Source organism: Chanodichthys erythropterus, chromosome 17 (assembly GCF_024489055.1).
Source record: "Chanodichthys erythropterus isolate Z2021 chromosome 17, ASM2448905v1, whole genome shotgun sequence".
In the NCBI taxonomy this organism is placed as follows: Eukaryota; Metazoa; Chordata; class Actinopteri; order Cypriniformes; family Xenocyprididae; genus Chanodichthys; species Chanodichthys erythropterus.
In genome coordinates this window covers 17,568,030-17,593,867 of record NC_090237.1, presented here as the reverse complement: position 1 = coordinate 17,593,867, position 25,838 = coordinate 17,568,030, and the positions used below count along the sequence as shown (strand labels likewise).

General features: G+C 39.0%; 1 protein-coding gene across 1 annotated transcript in view; it reads right to left on the bottom strand.

Annotated features, from left to right (window-relative positions):
• The window catches only part of sez6b (seizure related 6 homolog b), a 228,114-nt gene that overhangs the window by 109,950 nt on the left and 92,326 nt on the right, over positions 1-25,838 (bottom strand). The window contains exons 2-3 of the mRNA XM_067364937.1: positions 10,285-11,010; positions 9,124-9,257 (exon numbers count right to left, since the gene is read on the bottom strand). Coding sequence (XP_067221038.1) covers positions 9,124-9,257; positions 10,285-11,010 — 860 coding nt within the window. The remainder of the gene's footprint in view (positions 1-9,123; positions 9,258-10,284; positions 11,011-25,838) is intronic.

Below are 25,838 nucleotides of genomic sequence, written 5' to 3'. Positions count from 1 at the left end.
ATTAGCCCTCTAGTTATAAGTGAGCTGTGGAGGAGGGCAGATGAAATTGTGCTGTCTGAGGTTATTGATCCATGCTATTGAGGAGAATGATACTTCAAACACTGATGTGTGAGGTGAATTGGCTCAAAACCTCAGATGCACAGCACTGAGAGCAGCTTTGATCAGAGACCGCAGCAATAATTCCACTTAACATCTAAAAAAAAAAAAAAAAGATGTGGATATTTAAGGATTTGCATCTTACATCTGGTAGATGAGGACCAAAGTGAGAAACCAAATAAGAGACAGCATGAAGTTCACTTTAAAGTACATTTTGGACCTAATACTAAGCACAATTTCACTGCAATATCCAAAATCCATAGAGCTCCCAAAAACATCTTAGATTCATTAGAAACAGTATTTCAGGCGAAACAAACAACACTGGTTGATAAAGTTCTGAATTCATAAAAAAGGCTCAAAAGTATGGAGTTGTATGGCATAATCTTTTACACACTAAAATGTCATATGCTCATTTGCAGGATCATTAGACAAACTTTTTAAATGTAGAGGTTCTTCAAACCCATATGATTCCAGCAAAGAGTACATTTCTAAGAACATGGCACATGTAAACCATTTTTGTTTTCTTTATCATGGACACTCTTTTCATTGACCCAATTATGACCACCATTTCACACCAAATCAAAAGAAATAAACACTTAGTCCTTGAGAATCGAAGAAGATCCTTGCAGAGAAGCAAAATTCTCCCTAAGCAAAGCACTTTGTTGAACTGACATTTTGAAGGGACCCTGCCAACAGACTTCTGGGTGTTTAACTGTCCAGGTTGACAAATGCATCCAAATCAATCTTAGCTATCAGCTCAGACAGGCTGGAGACCAAACTATATTTATTGAACTGTACAGTGGACCCACTTAATCCAGAGCAGTTGAGAGTATCGACCCTCGGTCAATATCCATGCGCCACCCATGGTTCTGGAGACGACTTATGGATCCCTCTCACTCCAGTGGATAGCTACTTAAGTTTTGACCCTCTAACTGCTCACGGTGCTGTTTAAGCATCCAATCCATATTGCTATATAAACCCACGGATCGCATTGATAGTTTCTGCACACACTCGGGAATATCTGTGGGTCCATTTAGGCTCGAACCATCCAGACTTGGGATGCGTTATCACAGTGCACTGATGAGTCAGCATGAAGGGGAGACAGCACAGTTAAAAATACTAAATCGCTCAGGCAGCACGGAGATACTAACCATAATAAGCCAAGCGTTTGGCCGAAGAGCTGAAAATGAATAATACAAAAGTAGAAATCTACAAACTGTGAAGCAGATAACTCCATCCATCTGAATGTCAGCTGCTTCATTCCTCATAAAATGATATGCTTGATATTTGAATCACAATGTTATAACCGACAGAAAATCTGTAGCTGACTGAAAAATGTCAAACGCACCACAGTAATTTCTGTCAGGATCTAACACACTCTTTAATAAAGGGATAGTTCAACTACAATTCTGTCATCATTTCATGTTGTATTCATGTCAAACCTGTAACTTTCTTCTGCAGGACACTTACAGATCAAAGGAGGTGCTAATAGAATAAATGATCACCTAACAACTAAAGAATATGCATTTATGGCATTTTATTTACATAATAATTTCCCTTAAAACTTTTAGAATCAAATCAAATTGTATTTATGTTATATCTATTTTGCTGAACACATCTTTATTATTACCTTATCAGTTCTTTGAATCAATAATGGTTTAATATAACCTGATGACTGACGACTGGCTGTGTATGATAAATTTAAAGGTTCCCTAGATTCAAAAATTGAATTTACCTCGGCATAGTTGAATAACAAGAGTTCAGTACATGGAAAAGACATACAGTGAGTCTCAAACTCCATTGTTTCCTCCTTCTTATATAAATCTAATTTGTTTAAAAGACCTCCGAAGAACAGGCGAATCTGAACATAACACCGATTGTTACGTAACAGTCAGGATCATTAATATGTACGCCCCAATATTTGCATATGCCAGCCCATGTTCAATGCATTACACAAGGGCAGCCAGTATTAACGTCTGGATCTGTGCACAGCTGAATCATCAGACTAGGTAAGCAAGCAAGGACAACAGCGAAAAATGGCAGATTCCATCCAATCCAATGATATCATGATATCATGATATTTTTAGTGATGTTTGTAAATTGTGTTTCTAAATGTTTCGTTAGCATGTTGCTAATGTACTGTTAAATGTGGTTAAAGTTATCATCATTTCTTACTGTATTCACGGAGACAAGACTGTCGTTATTTTCATTTTTAAACACTTGCAGTCTGTATAATTCATAAACACAACTTCATTCTTTATAAATCTCTCCAACAGTGTGTAATGTTAGCTTTAGCCATGGAGCACTATCAAACTTATTATTATTAAAAAATTTATTTAAAAAAAACTATGGGGTATTTTGAGCTGAAACTTCACAGACACATTCAGGGGACACTTAAGACTCATATTACATCTTTTGAAAACATGCTCTTCGACACCTTTAAAATTATTGCTAATGCAATCCATAATTAATAATGTAATCCATACCTAAGTGTGGCCTAATTGACTCTCCCCATCAATACAATTGTTTATACATAGAGGTAAAAAACCGGAAAATCATTTGTAAATCCTTATGGGGGCTGTGCCTGTGCATAGAACCTGATTTTTTACCAAGTGCAACATGTTCCTGGATCAACATCTTCTTTGATCCTGGAACAACATTTCAATCAGCCAATTAGATTTGAGGGACAAGTTTACAGTTGATGTCAAGATTAGGCTTACAACCAGGATAAGGTGCTTCTACATCAGTTTTATTCACATATCATTTCCCTCAGATTTTAGTACTTTTGGATAGGGTTAGGTTTAGGGGTAGGGATATGGTTAGGATTAAATTTTCGAATGGTAATGTTGTTCCAGGATCAACAAATTATGTTGACCCAGAAACACGTCTACTCTGCAAAATCAGGACATGCATGTCTGTGCTATGCAAATTTCTGATTGAGCTATAGCCCTAGCAAGCCCTTCCCTAGCGCCGCAATAGAAGGTGGATATTCACTTGACGCTGGCTTATTTTTTCCATGTTGTAGGTGGGATAATTCTAGTGAGGAAAAGATATGAAAATAGCTTTGAAATCAACACTTAAAAATAGCTGTATAAACAACAGGGGACAAAAATTCAGTGAGATGTTTCTCAAGCAATAAGAGATAAATGTACAAGCAGTTGCAATGTTTAGTGTGGAGTTTCAAGCAATTAGTGAAATCATTGTACTATCTGAAAGGCAAAGATACAAGAATGTGATGAGATTTGTGAGCTCTTATTAAGTTTATATTTAAGCTGAAGTATATAACTTAATTCTCCAATCATAGCTTAATTTGCAGAGACAAAAAGTATAAACAAAGTGGCACTATCAAAACATTGCTCTGTTTGTTTATGCATCAATCAGTCTGACCCAGCAACAGTGGCTCAACCAATGGAACAAGTTTAAGGCACGGCAATGTGTTTACTCGACCAATAGCTGATGGCGGGTGTGTTTGTGGAAACCTGTGAGAAAAGAGTCATTAATTCCATTTGGTAATGCAGAAATGATTCAGTTCAGCTTTTTTTTTTTCAAACAAAGTAGGAATCCACCTTATTTTTAATGTAAGAGTGGGCTCTGCATTATTAACTCAAACGTGCAAGGCTTCCTGTTTAACTGTGGAAAAACTGCAATATGAATCGGAATAGCTTACTTGTACGTTGAAAAATAGGGTGAATAGCTCAAAGCTCTAGGTGTTAGCCTGCACTCCTCAGCACCCCAAGATTCAGACTCATTAAATTTCCAATGTGCCATCTTGCTCTCTTATTAACTTGGTAATTGTTTACAAGCAGTGATAATACCCAGAGTCATGGCAACTGTCATGGCTGAGTGGACAAAAGTGATCTCCAAGCACCAGGCTGCCATATTAAACATCTACTCTCTGTCCAAAACAGAATTTGGAATGAGGACAAGCTATTTTTTTTCTGCTCAGCCCTAATAGACAAGATATGTCTTGCTTGCGGGCAACATCAGTGTAAAGAACATTACACTAAACTGTATGTTCAGGCACTAATACATTAGGACCTGAAATTCAAGACACTTAAAAAGAACAGCTACAGTACGTTTAGCTGCAACTACTAATGGAGCATTTTACAATGTATTTTCTCTTACAATAATAGTGATCTTCTGTTCCACCTGAGGATGAAGCTTAACACATGAAAAATACAGACACCAGGGATGTCAAAAGTAAAATTAAACAAAGTCAACACTAAAATAAACAATAAAATCACAGCAGTTCCTGGTCCCCATCTAATTTCACTGAATAAAAGCAGCATTTGCTTCTATCTCTCATTTTGTTCAATACAAGAAAAAAAGACATTTTTATTTTTTGATTTGCATTTAATTGGACTTATTTGATTACAAATTTAGTTCAAATTCTTAATGTTTACTTGAATGCTCGAAAATTCCTGTAGGATACTTAAAGGCACAATATGTAAAATTTTTGCAGTGAAATGTCCAAAAACCACTAGGCTATTGTTATATATTTTATCCAGCTGATTACAAACAATATCTCTAATGTTTTCAACTACTTGTAAATCATGAGAAAATTCCCATTCTAAACAGAGACACGGGGCAGTGCAGTCGCCTGTCAATGACATCAGTTACCCTTTGTTACCGCCTTTACTGATGTAGAAACCACATGACAACAGTGCCGTGGACAAATGCGGAAGTAGTGTCTAGCGTCCAGCAAACCACTAGCTTGCTTCAAGCAGTTCCTTATTTACTTCTTGCACGTTTTATGGTGGATTGTGTTACTTATTTATGGAACATAATTACTGTTTACCATCTGCCGCTGGTTCTGTCGACAAGGACAGCTCCCGTAAACTCATGACCGGAAAAGCGGGAGCGGCGCCAACGACTGTGTCATAATAAAAGTCCCGCTGCTCGTGAGGCGTGTGTTGATCAATCGCTCCAGTTCCTCGTTCAGCTCCCGCAACACTCGGTCCTGTTCTGCTTGATACTACAGTAACGTTAATAATCGCATCCACGAACATGAGTTCTTCCAGATTCCAATCCCTATTCTTTTGCACCGTCCGTTAAGATGGAGACCAAGTTTCCGCTCTAAAACTTGGCGTCGTCAAACTGCGCCTTTGTTTTGAATAGGCTTCTAGCGACCTCTAGCGGAAAAAAAATATCACAAATTGTACCTTTAAACTTGTATTTTTGTTTCATTGTTTTTTCCTACAGAGAATCAGAGAAAATGTTAATTTAATAAGAAAATATTTAAAGACAAAATATGCCATTGTGGTGTGCCATTGTTAATTTAATTTGTTAATATATAAATATTTAACTTTGTAAATAAATCACGTTCTCAATAGTATATTAGTTTGTGCTGTGAAATTATCAAGAATTGTGAAATTTCACTGGTATTGGTATTTTTGACAATGCCAAAAGATATTATTTACCAAATAACAGAAATCCGGCACTGGAGAAAAAAATATTTGTTTGAAAGATCAAACTCAACTTCCATCAAGAAATGGATCCTCAACGAAAAAGGATGTTTTGAAGTGGCACTACACGGATGATATTTGAACTCCAGTAAAAGCGAGCACCTTACAGCTGCTGTACTTCCTCAGATGACTCATCTCCGTCACCGTAGGAGAGTTCAGCAGGATGTAGCTCTCGGGGGAGATGGAGTCTAAAGTTCAGTATCTGGTTATTAAAGGAAGAGTGAGCCATGACCTGAGCTCCCTCCGCTGAGCTCAGAGTGATGAGGGTTTAGCTATTTGGCCTGGATCAGCGGGTCAGGTCTGTACAGGTGATGAGCCCTCTGCCCAGCAAGGCCTCAACATGCAAGGTCAGCAACCACCCGCCACCACTAATACTCGATTCCCAGAGGAATCTAGCAGGTGAAGGCCATGGCCATGCAGCATGAGCAGGAAGCAAAAATGTCACAATCTAAAGAATCAAAGCTTTTTTATCTTCCTCGATCGAAAGATGGAAATGGCTTAAATGCAGTTTAACCCTCCTGATGACCGTCTTCAAAGTCCAAGATATTCACAAGGTCTCAAAACTGCATTGTACAGCATACAGAGAGGCTTCTGGATCAGAAGAAGGCTTAAGCAGGACGGATCAAATAAATTAAGCCGTAAGACCACGGCAAATGCAAAGCAGGTCTTCGCATTGTCTGAATTAAACATTATTTTTGTCTATCAGCAGAAGGATGGGGCTGCTTTAATTAAGTTAAGAGTAGCTTGAAAGACAGTTTAACAGGACGGCATTAAAGAATACCGTAAACAAACAAAAGGAGTGGACAGATAATCCATAAGCAATTAATTAGGGGAGGAACTGTGTGGCTTCTGCACATATCAGTCACATTGAATAATTGCTGGAAAAGAGAGAGATATTTATACACTGTCCTGGGTTAACAAGTCTGTACAAGGAGAGGAGGAATGAGATGAGACACAAGGCTCCCCTCCCTCTCACCGTCCTTTTCTCCCAACCGATTTAGAGCCCCGAGCAGCTGCGCATGATGGTTGACAGTGATTTGGTATGTATGATCTTTACTATTCAAGATATATTAGCCAAACCATCTGGAAGGTCAGAGAGGTAATGGCTATTGTATATTTTATGAAGGAGGCTGCAGTTAATCATATGGATTAAGGTGATTCTTGCGAGGACACACATCATGGTTTTGTTCCAAACTCTAGTGAGCTTCCATGCAGTATATAGCTACTGCAGGGGTAGGCAAGTTCGGTCCTAGAGAGCCGCTGCCCTGCTGAGTTAAGCTCCAACCTTAATCAAACACATCTGAACAAGCTAATCAAGCTCTTCAGGATTACTAAAGCCGGGGACACACCTAACGATTAGCTGTAGCATTCTAAGACTGAACTGAACACACATACCGATTGTTTCCTTCGACTGGAGCCGATTTTAATCGTTGACAGTCGGAGAAGAACACAAACGTTTATGATTGAGACCGCTGCTAAGCAACACACTGTGCGCGGGATCTTGAAAATGGATGTAAACAAACAGCTCGCGCTCTTCATCTGCAGCTATATTTGTGCGGAAAATAACTAAAAAAGAGGAAAAACACGCAGGATATGTGTGAGGTCCTGGCTGGAGAGGCAACATGGATTTGTTCTCTACAGAGAGAATTTGAGTAACGTTATTATTTTATCATTTGTTGCCCCCCTATTGGCTGGTGCTCCAGGACACTCGCCCAATCCCGTCTATGGATAATCCGGCCCTGTACATTACCTGACACGTTCAAAGCTTCCGCAATAGCAGCCCAGCTTCTTTCCTTATCGCTTCTATTATGGTATTCCTTCGAAGATATGTTGTATAGACATTCGTACTCTTGCCAGAGTTCAACCAGTTTTTCTTCCATACCGGTTGTCCAATGTGTTTTTATGTTTCAAACGTTTTTTGACGCCATTTCGCCACTTGTTTACAATCGCCTGACACAGTCTCCAAGGAAACAGACGTCATTGGTCGCAAATATTATGCTGCCTTCATGTGCTCTCAGTGCTATTGTAAAGATGACTTTCCTTGAAAAAAAATTGAACGAAACTTGAATGCGATTTGCTCATAATCACTACTTCAGAAGTGGGAATTATCAAATTTGAGACAAATCAAGGAGAGGAGGACTGTGGGGAGGACTGGCAATGACTGTTTCTAAAATTCTAAGACTAGAATCGTTAGACGCAGCACACTGCACGATTTTAAGCACCAACTGTAAACACAGACTGAACGCAACTGGCTCTGACTCGAGCCGATTGGACATGATCAGTCGTAAGTATCAAATTACATTCATAATCGGCCTTACAATCATTAAATGTGTGCCCGGCTTAAGGCTATAGGCAGCTGAAGGTTTTTTTTCAGGGTTGGAGCTAAACTCTGAAGGACAGCGGCTCTCTAGGACCGAACTTGCCTACAACTGAGCTACTGTCTACACAGGCAGCATCCTGAAAATGGAGCCTAGCCAAAAATTTGCTTGCGAATTGTATGTGATGAAAGAGAAAAACTTAGCACAAACTAACATATTGAAAATAGAATAAAAGAATAGAAAATTATAAAAAAATAGAAAATAGTACTGTTTAGGCTCACTTTTAGGGGGTGATTTTTAATAAGACAAAATTATTTTTAAACAATATTCTTCACTACTGACTAAAATACAGTTATACTGTACGTAGAATTGACATTTCCCGACTCTGTTCGCCATCTTAAATAAATAAACAAACAAATTAATTACTAAATTAATATAAAGTCATGAAACGCCAGATGGCACAGGCTGATAGGTGCTCAACTCAATCTGCTTGCAATCACATCATTCTCTATAGGGCACAGCTGATTGGTTCCTGCTGTATCAGCAGCCAATGAGCTCACTGCTCTACCATCAAATACATGGTCAGCATTTCTATAGCAGTTGCAGCTGGCTTTCGGAAACTCTCCACCTTCCCCAGCTCCACCTGTATAGATCTGCTGCGGATAATTCATGATACGGATAACAAAACGTTGTCTAGGTAGGCATATCACTAAGGTCCAAAACAAAACCCAAACCATTCAAATACATCATCCATTTCTGTCAGCTTATGTACAAACAGCAGCTGCATTAACACAAGGCCTTTACTTTAAAGAAACTTCATAAAGCAAAAGGTAGTAATTTTTCAGATGTTAAAATGAAATTAATATGCCTTTTCTCATACTCTGAGACAAATTTAAGAAAAGCAGTTTGCAGGTTGATTCCTGCAAAGCATACTGTAACACTGTGTCTCTGTGGTGGTGCTACTAAAACATTTCCAACCAGTTCGAAAGCAACACCGAATCAACCAACGAGGTCAGTTTGGGACAAAGGCTGACTTTTTGCCCAGCCAATGCCTGACAAGGAAAGATTTTTCACAAAACCCGTGTGAAAACAATCATTATTTTTGCAATTCTGTTTATTGCTGCAGGCACAGAAATTACACACTTAACCTTTCAAGAATAAAAGAGCAAAACTGGATTACCACAGTAATTTAGATCATTTCCAGAGACTGGGTCAATAACAAAAGCACCGTGTGATGAATTTACCTGAATTTCCACCCCATAGCCCATGTAGACTGTCACGGTGTATGTGCAGTCCACATTCGTATTGTACCAACTCCTGGCTTGCTGTGGCGTCTCTATGTAGCCTCCCGGCGATGTGAAATTGGTGCTGCATGGAGCTGCGTTAGAAAAGGTAGAAGGACAGAGAAAGTGTGCATCAATAGAGGCCATCTCATTCTCTCCACCTCACTTCATTGCATTCTCTCCCATCTTTAATTGTCTTTCAAGGTTTTCTCATTTTCTGTCTGGATCAACAGGGTCAGTTTTCCTGCCCTGCTGTGTAAAAGCATGTGGACAATTCTGGTGAAATGGCAGGTGAGCGAATATTTTCTGGTAGCCTTGAGGTCTTTCTGCTCTGTTGGCTCCTTTATGTCCCTCAAGAGTTAAGCACTGCTAGTCACAAGATAAGTTCTCGTTCCATATAAATTCATATGCTTGACTTTTTTTATGCTTGAGTTATTAGGAATGTGCAAAATGATCGATTTTCATAATCAAAATGTCAGTAGGTCGTCTGAACAACTAGTTGGCTAGTGGTCTTAAGGAAGCCATGTATACTTAGACTGCATCACTTCCAACAGCCCAATCAGATCAAAGTTTCTTATTATATGGACACTTATACACAAATAAATAGGCTAAACAACTTCAATAAAAGGAACTGATATTAAAAAATCTGACTTATATTGACAAGCAGATAGATATTAAAATTCTATACTGTTTTGTCTAAATAAAACACTAAAAAATAAAATCAGTTGTTTTAAATGCTATAAGTGAATTGCACAAATTAATATTAATTTTCTTCATTCATTTTCAACATGCTCTTGATTTAAAAAATATTTTCATACATAATATCGTATGTTTTTTCTGTGATTATAAAGGGATAAAACAAGATTGAAATCACAATTAAACATCAATTATTGTAAACATTATGGGTGGTACCTTATGTTTTATGGGCATTCTGACAATACTATTAAAGTCATAGTAAGAAAGGTGTCAAATAGAGTGGCACAAAAGCACTTATCCAGTGGCATCTCAAAACCCACATCTTTAGGCACAAGCAGGGCAGGTAAACCTGTGAAGAGCCCTGAATCAGGCATCAGGAAACTGAAATTATGTAAATCTTAGTCACGCTGATCGTGCGAATGGTACCTGAAGTCTGCATGGTCGTAATAACAGTTGTGGTGATGATAGTGGAGGTGGTGGTCTCGTCATCCAAATCTCCAGACATTGATGATGCTTTTACAGCAACATCACTTCCTGGAGTGCCATGTACCTTGCTCATGGAGGACTTTTCTTTGTCTCTTTTCACCGGGATAGGCTTGTTGTTTAAGGTTGGACTCACATCACCTGTATCTAACTCCTTGGAAGCAGGCGGTGTGGATGTGTGTGCGTCAGTGGTGGTCAGTGACGCTACAGTCACAGATTTGGGTGGTTCCTCTGTGCTTCTTCTCTGAGTTTCTGCTGAAGGATTGTGTTGAATGTTGGGTATGTGGGGCTGGGTGAGGGCAGGGGCCGATGGAGCCAGTGTGGTGGTTCTGGGAGCTGCTACATCAGAGAATGGAGGTGCGTCCTCGTGTGGGACTATCTGTGTGGATGGATCCTGGAGTAGATGGGAACTAGAGGATGGCACTGTGGGATGGTGAGCTGCCCCTCCGCTGTCTTGAAAATACTGCTCGTGGCTTTGGCCTCGGGGGTCGTAAGGCCGGTAGGGCTTAAAAGGTGGATGGTGGTCGAGGCCACTGTAAGGAGGAGCGGTCGTGAACAGGGGCAGGTTTCTATCTGTGTCCTGTGTAGTGTGATATGGGTTAGACCCATCCTCTGCTTCCAGCTGACCTCCTCTTTGGGTGACTGCTAACCTCCTATCCATAAAAGAACCTGGAAGACACATTCAGTAAAATCAAAGCTCATTATGAAATATACACAAAGTTTAGAACAGTGATAACTTCGTCAAAAACAAAACTTCTGATGAAAATGTACGCTGAATATACGCTGTAATAATGAATGCATGAATGAATGCATGAATGAATGCATGAATGAATGAATGAATGAATGAATGAATCAATCAATCAATCAATCAATCAATCAATCAATCAATCAATCAATCAATCAATCAATCAATCAATCAATCAATCAATCTATCACATTTATTTTCACAGCAATTTTAATATTGACCACGTGTTTATTTATAAAATATCAGCAACATTTATAAAACAAAATAGCAAAAAAATAACCTTTACTTTTAAGAAATTAAGGCTAACTGAAACAAAAAGAAAGGAAAATGTTCAGTTTGTCCAATTTTACCTTTAGTCGTATAATTCAATCAGTATGTGATGTGTAATTTAAAAAGACATTAATTTCATTTGGACAGTTCACTCACCCACTGAATCATTTGCAGTGGTTTCTCACACTGAAATAGTAATGGAATACTTTTAAGGTTACCTATTATGCCCTTTTTCAAAGTCTTCATTTTGTTTTTGGGGTCTACTAGAATAGGTTTTCGTGTTTGAATGATAAAAAAAAACCCTCTTGTATGTTACATTGTTGCAGCACCTCTCTTCCCAGTCTGTCAGTAATGCTCTGTTTAGCTCCGGTCTCTATGAACTGAAGCACCTCTGTCTAAATAGTGCACTGTGCTCCGATTGGTCAACTGGATTAGTGTGTTGTGATTGGTCAACCGCAAAACTCAAGACTACAGTCGAGGCATTTTAGGCAGTTCAGAAACAGTGCTTACTGATATAGAGAATAACTCCCTTTAAAGTGGACTTTGAACTTTGCAGACCTTTTTCAGACCTCAAACCGCAACATTTCATGTTAAAGAAAGTTGATAGGCAAAAAAGCATAATAGGACCCCTTTAAAAAATAAAATGAGAGCTGGATGAGGTGGATATTTAGGCTATACTGTACAGTCTGTAGGAAACAACTTGCTAATGTCATCTATCATTTGTTAGAGATGATGCAGATCTTTATTGTACATATAGATTGTGAAAAACTCTACTGCAGGGAAAGACAATTTATGTCCATATATTACATGGGGGGGGCGGGGGGGGGGGGTGTTACAATAAGGTTTCATTAAACCTTACAATAAGGTTTCATTCATTAGTTAACTACTTTAGTGAACATGAACTAAGACTGAAAAATACAGCATTTATTAATCTTAGTTAATGTTAGTTTCAACATTTACCAATACATCATGTAAATCAAATGTTGATTGTCTACAATAATAACTTGTGTTCAAACAACTATAGTCCTTTTTAACATATTTCAAAGCCAGCCACCCTCCTTTGTGTAAAGCCTTGCAACAAATTTTCTGTCTATACCACCCAAGGAGAGGAGGACTGTGTGCTGTATGGCACGTGACGCTTTGTGGTTCAGCCATACGCAATTGCAAAGCATTCAAACTGTGAGGTCAGAACCCCCAGAACATTAACAAAATGGAAAAGTATCCACTAAATGGATTATGATTGTAGACACTTTGAAAATGCCGTGGAGCGTGTGGAGGAAAAAAGATAAACTCCTTTGCCATAATTGTTCATTTGAATGCTCTCTCTCCTCCCCTAACCAATTAATGAGTGCAAACCTTCATCAGGCAGCACGTTGTAATGAGTGGATTTGAGAAGTGTGGCGGTGAAAATGGATCTCCCCCACCTGCACCTGGTGAGATGTAATCAGTTGGCCTTCAGGAGGCTGCTGCGTGCAGGGGAAACTTTTGATTTCACAATGCTTCATTTGCACCCTAATAGCTCTCTTTCAGTTTCACGACTTACTAATAACTATCTGCTTCCAGCATTGGAGCCTGGTGTATCTAAAGCACATTCCTATGAAGGGAAAGGAGAGAATGATATCTCAAACCGAACAGAACTGACGGGCTATTTTTCCCCAATCCTACGAAGTGTCAGAAGCAAAAGATACACATCGTTTCGCAGAGCGGTGATGTGTGTTTTATGAGAGATTGACTTCGCTTTGAGGGTAAAAATCACATCGACATCTAACGCATCACTCACACCTATGTAAAATGACACATGAGAGACAAAACAAAGGGCAGGAAGTCATCAATTCCTGTCATATATTTAGAATTCAGCAATTTGTAGATCAAACCAAATGCAGACAGGAAATTTTTGACAAGGACACCTAGATGCAAAAATCGTCAGCTCTAAATGTCAATCAGGGTTTTGCTTTATGATTCATTTATTAGCTGTGCCCTTACATGAGTAATTATGAAATCACTGATGTCAAATTTCAAGCTTGTTATATTAGACAGGCTGAATGTAATGAATGTGCCTAATATTATGAGGTGAATTATTATCCATTTCACCCTGAGCATGAACATCCCTGGAAAGAACTGCTCACAGAATGTTGTATCATGGGAGTTCTTAACTTAAAAAAGCTTCACTATGCATATCACACTCAATGTCACAGGGATTTTGTGTTGAGAAAAAAAAAAAAAAAAAAAAAATCAGCATTCCCAAATGCTTCCCAGTGGAAAGTCCCATATACCCCCTGCATTTCAGATAACCCCAGCAATTCATAGTCCAGGCTCCTCTAAAAACTTCAGGCAAGACCAAACAGACATGGCGCACTGAGGCAGGAGAGTGTTTGATTTGCTCCATTAGTGCTGGTGGAGTATAAACAGAATCTCTCAGATTGACTTCACTGTCTGTTCAAAGGTCCCTCAGTGCTATGCTCTTCAATGGCTGGATTTGACTTTTAAATGACCATGAGCCTGCCTTAGATGCTTTTTACACAAACCAGCGGGGAAGTGTGGGCTTTGTTTTACCCTCTGTTGCATTTTCTCTTAACTTGCAAATAGGTATGTTCACTGAACTCTTATTTAAATAGTGCCCTTTGGGCACGAAACACAATGAAGGAAGAATAACTGCAAATAACAGCTGGAGGGAGTGGGGTGTCACTCATTTTTATGCAAAAAGTTGCCCTGAGACATCTGTAAAGAAGCACATCATTTAGTAGTCTTTATTTAAAAAGACACTTTTATCCAAAGTGACTTACAGGACATGTATTATCTGGGCAATCTCTCTAAAGGAATCTGGTTTTGTTCCTGCTTCCACATATTCCTAAAAATTGTTCTACTTTTGAGTTCATAAGTTGTCCCAAGTGTTTTTGCACATTGTATGCACTTTTATTAGTGTTATCACAATCACGTGAAAAGCTTAAATACTGACGGCGTAATCAAAGAGAAAGCAAAACAGGTGTGGGTACTAACAAACAAGGGAACTAAATGAGGAACACAGGAAAATAGGAAACAAGCAAACAGATTAAAATTGAAAACAAAATTAAACATAACATGCATATACGGTACAGTATGCCTCCTCAGTCCAACTGATCAGGGAGGGTGGGGGCTCTGGAGGAGGATCAGGGGTTGGCGAAGGGCAGTGAACAAGAGGAGATGGTTGGGAGAAAAACCAAGTGGCAAAGACGGTGGGAGGAACCAGGGAGGAGCCAGGAAGTGGAGTTCAAGGCGAGGATGGAGAGCTGATGGGCGCAAGCGACATCGATGACTTTGGAGATCGAGGTGGAGTCGCAGCGACGAGCATCCAAGGTGGAACTAAGATGCCAGAGGACTGAGGTGGAGCCAGTGGGAATAAGGACCGAGGTGGAACTGGAGGGAAGGCGCAGCCAGACAGAGCCGGAGGGGTGGAGAGACAGAGTGCAGCAGACGGAGAAGAAGAGATGGTTGGGGGAGAAACCAAGTGGCAATGATGGTGGGAGGAACCAGGGAGGAGCCAGGAAATGGAGCCCAAGGCAAGACAGAGAGCTGATGGGCACAAGCGACACCAATGGCTTTGGAGATCGAGGTGGAGTCGCAGCGATGATCGCCCAAGGTGGAACCAGGGTGCCAGAGGACTGAGGTGGAGCCAGTGGGACTGAGGGCCGAGGTGGAGCCGAAGAGAAGGCGGAGCCAGACAGAGTTGGAGGGGTGGAGAGACAGAGTGCAGCAGACGGAGAAGAAGAGATAGTTGGGGGAGAAACCAAGTGGCAATGATGGTGGGAGGAACCAGGGAGGAGCCAGGAAATGGAGCCCAAGGCGAAGACGGAGAGCTGATGGGCACAAGCAACACCAATGGCTTTGGAGATCGAGGTGGAGTCTCAGCGACGATCGCCCAAGGTGGAACCAGGGTGCCAGAGGACTGAGGTGGAGCCAGTGGGACTGAGGGCCGAGGTGAAACCGGAGAGAAGGTGGAGCCAGACAGAGCCGAAGGGGTGGAGAGACAGAGTGCAGCGGATGGTTCAGAAGTCCGTGGCGCAGACAGAGCAACGTCTGACCAAGGTGGAGCAATGTGAAACACACTGTGTATGTAATTATAAAGTTAATGTAATTATTATAAACTCTATTCTTTTCCCAGTTCACCAACTACTTTCATGTCTTTTCAGAGAATGGATGAATTCACGTGTTGTAAATCCAACATCTCTAATTCTGAATAGCAGTGCCGCCCATCGCCCATTATAGATCAACTAACATATCATTATAAATGCATTATAAATACATTTACGTACATGTGTACTTGAGAATCAGAATATCAGATATTTCATGATATACTTAACAATTGGGAATGTTGCAAAGAAATAAAGGAAAAATTAAATGTAGTTCCAAACGTAGGTTTGGGAGGAGCCTAAACATTTAGTTCTGTCAATCATCATTACGAGCATATATAAGCAGCAGTCACTGCGTCATCCCAGCGACAATTCTCCCAGCATCCCTCCTCTTCCCCATCTCCTCCTTTATTTTTCTTATCCTCCTTCTACACAGTACTGTCATAGAGGGGGTTTAACTCGAAACTCAAGCTGAGACTCGGGTTCAAGCCTCTTTCGAGGACAGCAAGCCAACTTTGTTTTACCATTAACCATTTAGACTGAATGGGCAGGCGAACTTGTGAAATAAACCTCATACCCCCCCCAACGCCCCTGTCATCATCTAAAACCAGCCGAGACCAATGGAATACTGCTTCACCTCCCAGAACTCTGTGTGGTTGGAAGATGGAGAGTTTGACTAAGCAGTAGACGGGCACTCTTCTGTGATGTCTTTCCACACGCCACCCAGAAAAACCTTAACTCATTTTTTTCCTTGCCACTGTTTGCATTGATTAAAGTATTACTGCTTCCCTGGAAGGATGTTTCTCTATCGCCTTAAGTGAGTTTTGATAACAGCTCAGTAAGGAGACCGGTATCTTGTTTTAGGGAAGCGAGACAGATGGTGAGAAAAAGGAGACGGAGAGACAGATCACAGAGAGAAAACACACACCACAAGCCACAAGGCATAGTGAATACTGTAAAAAAAGAGAGAAAAACTGTGAGGCAAAGTGCTCCCCTCCCTATTGTGTACAGCTAGCATCAATAATGCACCAGGGAAACTAACACACCACCTCCCTCACAGCTATACGTATTCAGCTCCCTGCGCCTCCACTGTGGCCCCCGCTCAGGAAAAAAAAAAGAAAAAAAAAACCTCCAGGAAGAAGCACACTGCCAAGTCCAAGTTATGAAAAAGAAAACAAGAGGGAAAACAAATCAAACTGCACTTCTCCTAAAGGAAGTTACTATATCTGACATCACTCATTTAAGTTGAACTTCTCAAGTTGAGTTCACCAGAATTGATGGTACTGGAAATATACATAGCTTAAGAAGCTTAAATGAATCATCACACCTCTCTATTCATCTACCTTCTCAGTTAAGGTTTCTCCGTCTCCTTTCCATTAACAGTCATGCCGTCCTTTCCTTTTATTGTCCTCCATCTCTATCTCACTCCACCTTCTTCTTTCAGCCAAAGTCAGTCCAACTCGGAGAGACACAAAGGCCGACTGAGTGATGGAGAACCGCCTCAAGAGGCACTTTGATGTTTATCATTGAGCTTTTCAAAGACTGTAACTAAAAATGGGGCTTATCTTGAACAGACTGCAGAATTCTAAATAAACGGAGCTGATTACATTTCTGAGCATTTTCATTCACTGGATGAACAGTTTGCGGAAAGGGCTAAAAACTCTTTTTGTTCCATCGTTTTTTCTTCTGAAAAAAAGGCTCTACAGGTGTTTTTCAACCCTAATTTTACAAGGTCAGAATAAAATAAAACGAAGTAATCCGACCATTTATCCATTTATCCAACCTCAGGTCTTTGAGAACACAAGGATGGTGATAACAAAATGCTTTCTACAGCACCAAAAACTGTAAGTATGCCTAAAATCAATGCAGATGGTCACAACCCCTTTTACTTCCATAATATGACATATTTCCAAGTGAAACAGGATATTAAACTAGATAATAAAGTGAAAAGTGGGTGTTTCATACCAGAATTAAGTCAGATTGAATGAAAGTTTGCTAAAACACTGTGTGAATTAAGCTATTAGGGTATTGATTAACAGTGTACAACTGTGTGGGCTAAGTGACAGTAGTGGAAATGGAAAGTTGTTTTAGAGCTAAAGCAAGTTATTGCAGTGATTAATGAGGCACTTACAATGGAAGTAAACTGGGTCATTTGTAAACATGAAAATGCTGTTTCAATAGTGTTGACACAAGATCTAAACAATATGTATATTAACATTTTAGTGTGAAAAAAATCGCTTATTAACGTTTTCTGTGTAGAGTTAAACTATACTCTTTGTTTATTGGTTTTGTGGTTTGTGGTTGGTTTAAAAGAACAACATAAACCATGTACGTAATAGTCTTCACTTTTGAATACTTTTGATAAGATTTAATATTTAAAAAATATTAAATCTTATTAACCCCAAACTTTCGAACAATGAATGTAAGTGCTTTTTACAAAGAAATTATCTGATTTGCATTTTTGCTTTTAAATCCTCTAAAAATGATCCCATTAACTGCCATTGTAAGTGCCTTGAAAAAAAGAGAAAGAACTGTTTTTTTGTGGTAGTAAACATTATGCCACAAATTCTACTGACTTATCTTAACCAACCCTTATTTAACCTAGAATATTCTTTTAAGAAGCAAGTGTCCCTGTCTCAGATCTGAATGTAACAAATGCACACATCTGCTTACAGACATACATGCACACACACAACTCTCCTTATCCCCAGATGGAACATGAAAGAATGTCACTTTAGTTATGATGAGCCCTTTCAGAGAGCATGAGGGAAATTAAGGGGAGAAGTGAGATGAGGTGGCTACATCAACCCTAAATTGATTTTCTTTGATTCGTGTCTTCCCCACTCACAGTTCAACACTTAAACTCCACACACACAAGGCTTCATAATTAATCTATTTGGATGGCAGAGAGCTTCTCACAGACTCTAATTACATGGAGAGGCAGAAAGCGAAAGAGAGAGAGAGACTCAGAGGTGAGTAATAGCTTCTACAGCACACTATATGGTCATCACACACACAAACTGCATATTTTTAACTCTCAAATGTATTTTATATGCATGTAGTTTTAATAAAACTCATTAAATAAAGTTACTAACTTCCATAAGAGCCTGTGATTCATTCTAGTTCCTTAAAGTAAACCTAAAGCTACATTTACACAGCACCATAATTTGCACAAGATCTAAAAAAAAAATAAAATAAACACCATGGAAACAGAACACACTGGAAAACATATTGGCATTCTCGAATAATACCAGCAAATGATGCATCCAGAGACACACACACAGAGACATTTTAATCTACTAAAGTAAACAATGACGATGTGAAACGTTTTTCAGTGGGGTAGCAGCCTGACAAATCCTGCAGCATTGCTCTGACACATTCCAACACCCTTCATTATCTTCAACCCCGTCACACATAATTCAAAGGCCCTTTGAAACTTCAAGCTGGGAGAGAAAGCGTTCTCTTTCAGCCCTATTCTGTCACAACAGAGAGCAATCCAAGTTACTAGGGAAAGCATAGTGAGTTGGTTTGACATCTTTCACAATTCATCAGAGATAACAAAGGCAATTTGCAGTACCTGCAAAACACAAAGAAGTCGCACAGTCTGCGAACGCAAATAAAATATGATGATAAAGTAATCAGAGCATTAAAAGGTCTAAGAAAACATCCTCGCTGCAGTTTACCAGGGGCCTGATTTTTGCTGGATGATACACTAAGAAAGGTGAAAAACAGTTCCCTAGACTAAATTGAGTGTGTTGTGTTTACTTCAGTCGGGATTGTGATTGCTCCAGTCATTTACATCAGATTGCTTCACAATTGTGATGAAACAAGCAGTTATTTTTAAGCTGCTCTCATCGCTACCTTAACAAAGACTTGTTGTGAATTGGAAAATGCAGCAATGGTTTTGTTGAGTGTTGAAAGTAATCGTGATTGTTGTGGCACTCTAGTAACTTTGAATGTATCTGAATAGCTCTAATCTTGAAGCTTTACAATGTAATGACAAGTAATACAAGCGCAACATTTTTTTCCAAGGTTACTGGAGAAATCTGTTTCTACATATTCTGTAGGTTCTGTGCATGTTAAGGACTCTTTAAGTGTATTTTTTAATGAATGCAACAATACTATTTGATTGTTATCAATATTATAAAGGGTATTTATCCTACTATCTGAATTGTATGCATTGGTCTGTGAATTGATTAAAAAATGTGACAAAATTACTGACTAATTAATCAAATAACTAAAAAAATAACTAAAAGAAAGCTAAATAACTAAATTACTGACTAATTGATTAAATAAATACAAAATGTATGTATATACACAAAAACACACACACATAAAGTATATATGTTTGTGCGTGTATTTATAAACACTGTAAAAACGTACAGTGAAATTAAATGAAATGAGTTCGTTTCAGTCAAATAATAATTAAAGTTCATTGTACTTAATAGAAAAAAGTTGAGTGAACTCAAAATTTGATTGTAGTGAGATGAACTTAATATGATTGAGTTGCAGCAAATTATAATTCCCAGCATGCTTTGCATTAGACTGTTGAAATTTAAGTGTTTTTGTTGTTGTTGCTGTTTTTGCACAATATTAACATAGGCAGATATAAGTTAGTGTTTGATGTTGTGTTATGTTGGGATTTACAGGGGGTTCTGTTATGTTAGTTTTGTAAGGCTACCATTGTGGTGAAAAGAATAAAACGATATTATTTTGAGTTTAATGAACTTAAACCATTTAAGACAATCGGTTTCCTCAAACCATTTAGCTATATAGTTATTAAAGGTACAATTTGTGATATTTTTTTCCGCTAGAGGTCGCTAGAAGCCTATTCAAAACAAAGGCGTAGTTTTATGACGTAAAGTTTTAGAGTGGAAACTTGGGACATGTGGTCTCCATCTCAACGGACGGTGCAAAAGAATAGGGATTGGAGTCTGGAAGAACTCATGTTCGTGGATGCGATTATTAACGTTACTGTAGTATGAAGCAGAGCAGGACCGAGTGTTGCGGGAGCTGAACGAGGAGCTGGAGCGATTGATCAACACACGCCTCACGAGCAGCGGGACTTTTATTATGACACAGTCGCCGGCACCGCTTCCGCTTTTCCGGTCATGAGTTTACGGGAGCTGTCCTTGTCGACAGAACCAGCGGCAGATGGTAAACAGTAATTAAGTTCCATAAATAATTAACACAATCCACCATAAAATGTGCAAGAAGTAAATAAGGAACTGCTTGAAGCAAGCTAGTGGTTTGCTGGACGCTAGACTCTACTTCCGCATTTGTCCACGGCACTGTTGTCATGTGGTTTCTACGTCAGTAAAAGCGGTAACAAAGGTAACTGCGTCATTGACAGGCGACTGCACTGCCCCGTGTCACTGTTTAGAATGGGAATTTTCTCATGATTTACAAGTAGTTGAAAACATTAGAGATATTGTTAGTAATCAGCTGGACAAAATATATAACACTAGCCTAGTGGTTTTTGGATATTTTACTGCAAAAATTTTACAAATTGTACCTTTAAGACTTAGATTTGTTACCTGAATTCAAAATCTTTAAGTTGAGTTTACTGTAATGATTGACTAAACCAACACTAAAATATAAGAGAATTTAACTTAATGTATATGAGTTTACAGTACTCATACTTATTGGTTTTAAAACTTAAATGGTTTAAGACAATCAGTTTCTTCATATGGTTTGAGTTACCGTAACTTATCGGGCTTTACAGTGTACATATATCTGAAAAATTTATCAAATAATTAATAATTATTATTATTATTAAAAATATATTGTAAAATTATAATTTAAATAAATTATAGTAAAATAAGTAACTTTGTGATAGCTTACTATGTGAGTATATATTTATACACATATGTCTACACACACACACACAGTTTTTTTTATTTGACATCAAAACAAAAACAGTTCAACTTATAATAAAGTATTAAATTGTACTGAATTGATGTGTCATATTGACATCCTTACCATGTAGCAAAAGTATAGCTAGTACAAATCTCTATAAATCTGCAGAGCAAGTTAACAAACTATACTTATACATATCACAGTTCTGTCTTCTACCTTCTAACGTTCCCTGTCTTCACCCATGATTTAGAGTCACTGAACTGACAACTGCTCCACTCTTTACTGTCACTTCCCCTTGTCACTTCTGGAGATGTCTGAGGGTTTACCTGTGTGCTAGATCCAAAGTTAAAGACTGTGCCCCATGCTACACACAGCAGCACATGCACCTCTAGCCCTCTGTACTTGTCCTTTCTTCTATTCTGCACACCACAGTGGAAAGGTCACTCTCACATCTCCATAATGACCAGAGACAAAGAACAAGCAGGGCGGATCAATGCAAGGACACCTGCTATCAGTGGCTGCTTATCGACCAGCAGCCAAGAGGAGCCAGTGATGCACTCAGGCAGGCATCACCTACTCCGTCCCAGCGGAGAAACAGAGAGAAAGGGAGATAGAGCGCTACCCAGCCAATGTATTGATCGCCTTCCCTTTACCATTTGTAAAGACAATCAACAAACCAGAGCAGAAAGTGAGAGTCAACGTATAAAGTGACAAACAGTGTTAAGAAGGAACACACAGCCTATAAAATTAACAAAATACTGTCTGTTGATACTGACTTTTACTTATTCACCTGTTTGAACTTCTAAGATTAGATTAATATTTTGCTTCTAAATTATGTAGCATAGCAGCACTGATTTATATCTAGCTGGCTCATAGCAACATATTTTACTAATAATATAATATAATATAATATAATATAATATAATAATGAATAATTGAATAATTGAATAATGAATAATTGAATAATGAATAATTTCAAATTATTCATAAATTGAGAAATTTTAAGATATCTATAATGCTTTTATATTAAAAAAAAAAGTTATTTGGGCATAAAGTCTGCATAACAGGCATACCTTATAAGCCAGGCTCAAAAAAAAAAAAAAAAAAAAAAAAAAAAAAGGTAGTGGTAGGTTTTTCTTTAGAAAATATACTTTTTCTGCTTTCCACAGCTTAGTCTTTTTAATTATCTAAGATGTTACATACCGCACTGTAACGGGAACCGGCGAACATTCAACGTAACTTTAATGCAAAATAAACAAAGAACAAAACGAAAGTAAAGCCGGCAGACCCTCACGGACGTCTGCCGGCCACACAAACATAATAAAACATAAAATAAAGTCCAGGCCTGGTCCTCTCTCGTCCTTCATTGTAGTCGCTCCTCCTTTTTTGCCTCCGGAGCTCCTCCGTGAGAGACTCGAGAAGGAGGCGGGAACCGGCGAACGTTCAATAAAACTTTAATGTAAAATAAACAAAGAACAAAACGAAAGTAATGCCGCCAGACCCTCGCGGACGTCTGCCGGCCACACAAACATAATAAAACATAAAATAAAGTCCAGGCCTGGTCCTTTCTCTCGTCTCATCTGTCCTTACCCCCAGGTGCTGCGGCCGCCGAGACAGGCCCCGGGGGGGAGTAGAGCGCAGTCTCGGAGGTACCCCCCAGCCTGCGAGGGGCGATGGGGGTATGTGGCGACCAGGGCGGGCGAGAGCCGTGAGGGAACGGCGCGAGGCCGGTGACGCAAGTGATAACGAGCATCACCTGGGAGGCGCACCGGCCTTGAGTCTCTCACGGAGGAGCTCCGGGAGCATAAAAGGAGGAGCGACGACCGTGGAGGACGAGAGAGGACCAGGCCTGGACTTTATTTTATGTTTTATTATGTTTGTGTGGCCGGCAGACGTCCGCGAGGGTCTGCCGGCATTACTTTCGTTTTGTTCTTTGTTTATTTTACATTAAAGTTTTATTGAACGTTCGCCGGTTCCCGCCTCCTTCTTCCCACATTTACGAACCTCGTTACACGCACTGATAATAATCATTCACTGTCCATGCTTGTGCATGGTGCATACAAATTTTATAAAAGCAGGAAAATGTCTTTGACTGACACACCATTATTCAAGAAGATTCCCTTTGTTGAGAGTTTCTGACTTAGGTATGCATGTATTTGTTGCGTGGTTGAGCTGAAACCCGCTGAACAATGTCTGGATGTATTTCTTGCAAAGTTGTCCTCATGATACCCCACAATCTAATTGTGCTTATAGCGCATCCTGTGAGCACTGCTTTTTGTCCGTAACAAAGTAATAATCTTGGCACAAGCATGGCTGAGATACAATAAACAGAATCTGATTCAATGCTTGGTCATCACTTATAAAAGAGTCTTTTCAGACCAGCTCCATTGTCAGTTTCAACTTCCTCAGTAGAAACTTCAGCACAATGACTGATGGGAATATGTTGTCTGTAAATGCTACAGATGCACTCACCTCCCTCAATCGTTCTTAATTAAACCCCATTGGTGGGGACTGAATGTCACGGGCTGATCATAATCTGCAGAGTAAACCGTGTGTGCTCATGTTTGCTTTAAGAGGCTTTTCAGCACACAAAACATGCTGTTCCACCTTGTTGTGGCATTAATGGTGGCATTCCCAAATGAATGTAGAGAATGACTACAAAGAGTAATGGAGCATGCTGTTCAGGGCTCTTTTCAGATGGCAAATTGAATATGAGGGGTTGAATGTGTTTACTATGGTTCCCCCTCTTCTTATATATATATATTGATTTTGTTAACCTTATACTGTATATCAAGTATACCTCACGAAGGCTGCATTTATTAGATCAAAAATACAGCAATGGGTGAAATATTTAAACAATAATTAATATATTAATTAAATTATTAATATATTAAAATTACTAATATATATATATATATATATATATATATATATATATATATATATATATATATATATATATATATATATATATATATACATATAATCACATGACTTGACTCGAGTCAGACTTAAGTCGCAAATTTTAGGACTTGAGACTTGCTTGACAAATATTAATAAAAGACTTCACTTGACTTTGACTTGACATCCATGACGTGAGACTTGACTCGGACTTGAGTTAAATGACTCGAAATGACTTGTCTATTGTTTAATAAATATCTGTTTTTGAAACACACCGCAACCTATCCACGTGACGCAGCAGGCAAGCAGAAAGAGCTATCGTGAGCTCTCTCATGGACAGAGCATGGACAGTCATGACTGAACATGGAAGTCGCTATGCCAAGAATAATTAAGTAAAAAAAAAAAAAAAACATTTTGGACATGTTAAGAGTTGACTTTGAATTTTGTGTTCATTAAACAGAAAATTCGGTTAAAATCAGTGCTGTCAACATTAGCGCATTAACGCATGCGATTAATTTTTTCCAGTTTAACGTGTCAAACATCCCTTTTTTCTGTCATCCTTTGGCTAGCATTACAATATATGATCACGCTTATTCATGCAAATGCTTTTAAACCATTTAAGCATGCCAAGAGAGAAAAAGAGAATGCACTGTCTGTGAATGTCCTGTCACACACGACACACAGAATGACGCCTACCAGAATGTCACGCTTGAACATATAGTGCCCAAAATGTCCATTTTGTCAGTTGCACTTTATTTTGCAGTATATGCACTTTCAATGTACTTACAGTGTACTTACCAAGAAAGCACTGAATAACATAAGGTGACTACTTGGGTTAGATTAGGTTAAGGCAAGGCAAGGCAATTTTATTTGTATAGCACATTTCATACACAATAGTAATTCAAAGTGCTTTACATAAAGAAGAACTAAATACATAAGAATAAAAATGGAATGCATAATAAGAGATTTTTGTTGTCCGTCAGAGCAGATCTAAACGGATCTATCCATCAGAGAGGATCTAAATAGATCTTCCTCACGCTGAAGGGTTAGTACCTAGTTATTACCCAGTTATTGTAATTATTACAATAAGTATATAGTATGTACATGCGAAACAGGACTGTAAAATAAAGTGCTACCGTTAAGTTCCCGGTATACTTCAAACGAAATCGAAGAACGAACTGATGTGACGTCATTTTGAACAAAATCAGGCCAAAACAAAGTTTGTTTTGTGTTCTTTTTGGAAGTTTGAAACGGCTTGCCAAAGCGAACTTTCATTAAAAGTTCGCTCCGGCTGCAAAACACCTTCGTACTACCATTGATCAGTGACGATAACGTAATAGGAGGTGTGCGCTGAGGCTCCGCCTTCACTCGCGTGGAAGTCTTCTTTGACTCATTTGATCTGTTGAGTTCATTGAGGTAAGATTTCTGCGGGTGAAAACATGAACACACTGGATAGCCGCTTATTGTACAAAATGAAGTTGTGCTTCTGATGAAATGAGGCACTGACAATGTTTTTCAGGTTTGATACTGTAAAGCTGCTTGATTTTAAGCAATCGATTGAATAAAGTACTATATGAAGATGTGACGTGACTGGAGTGCTACTTTGCAGAGCTCGT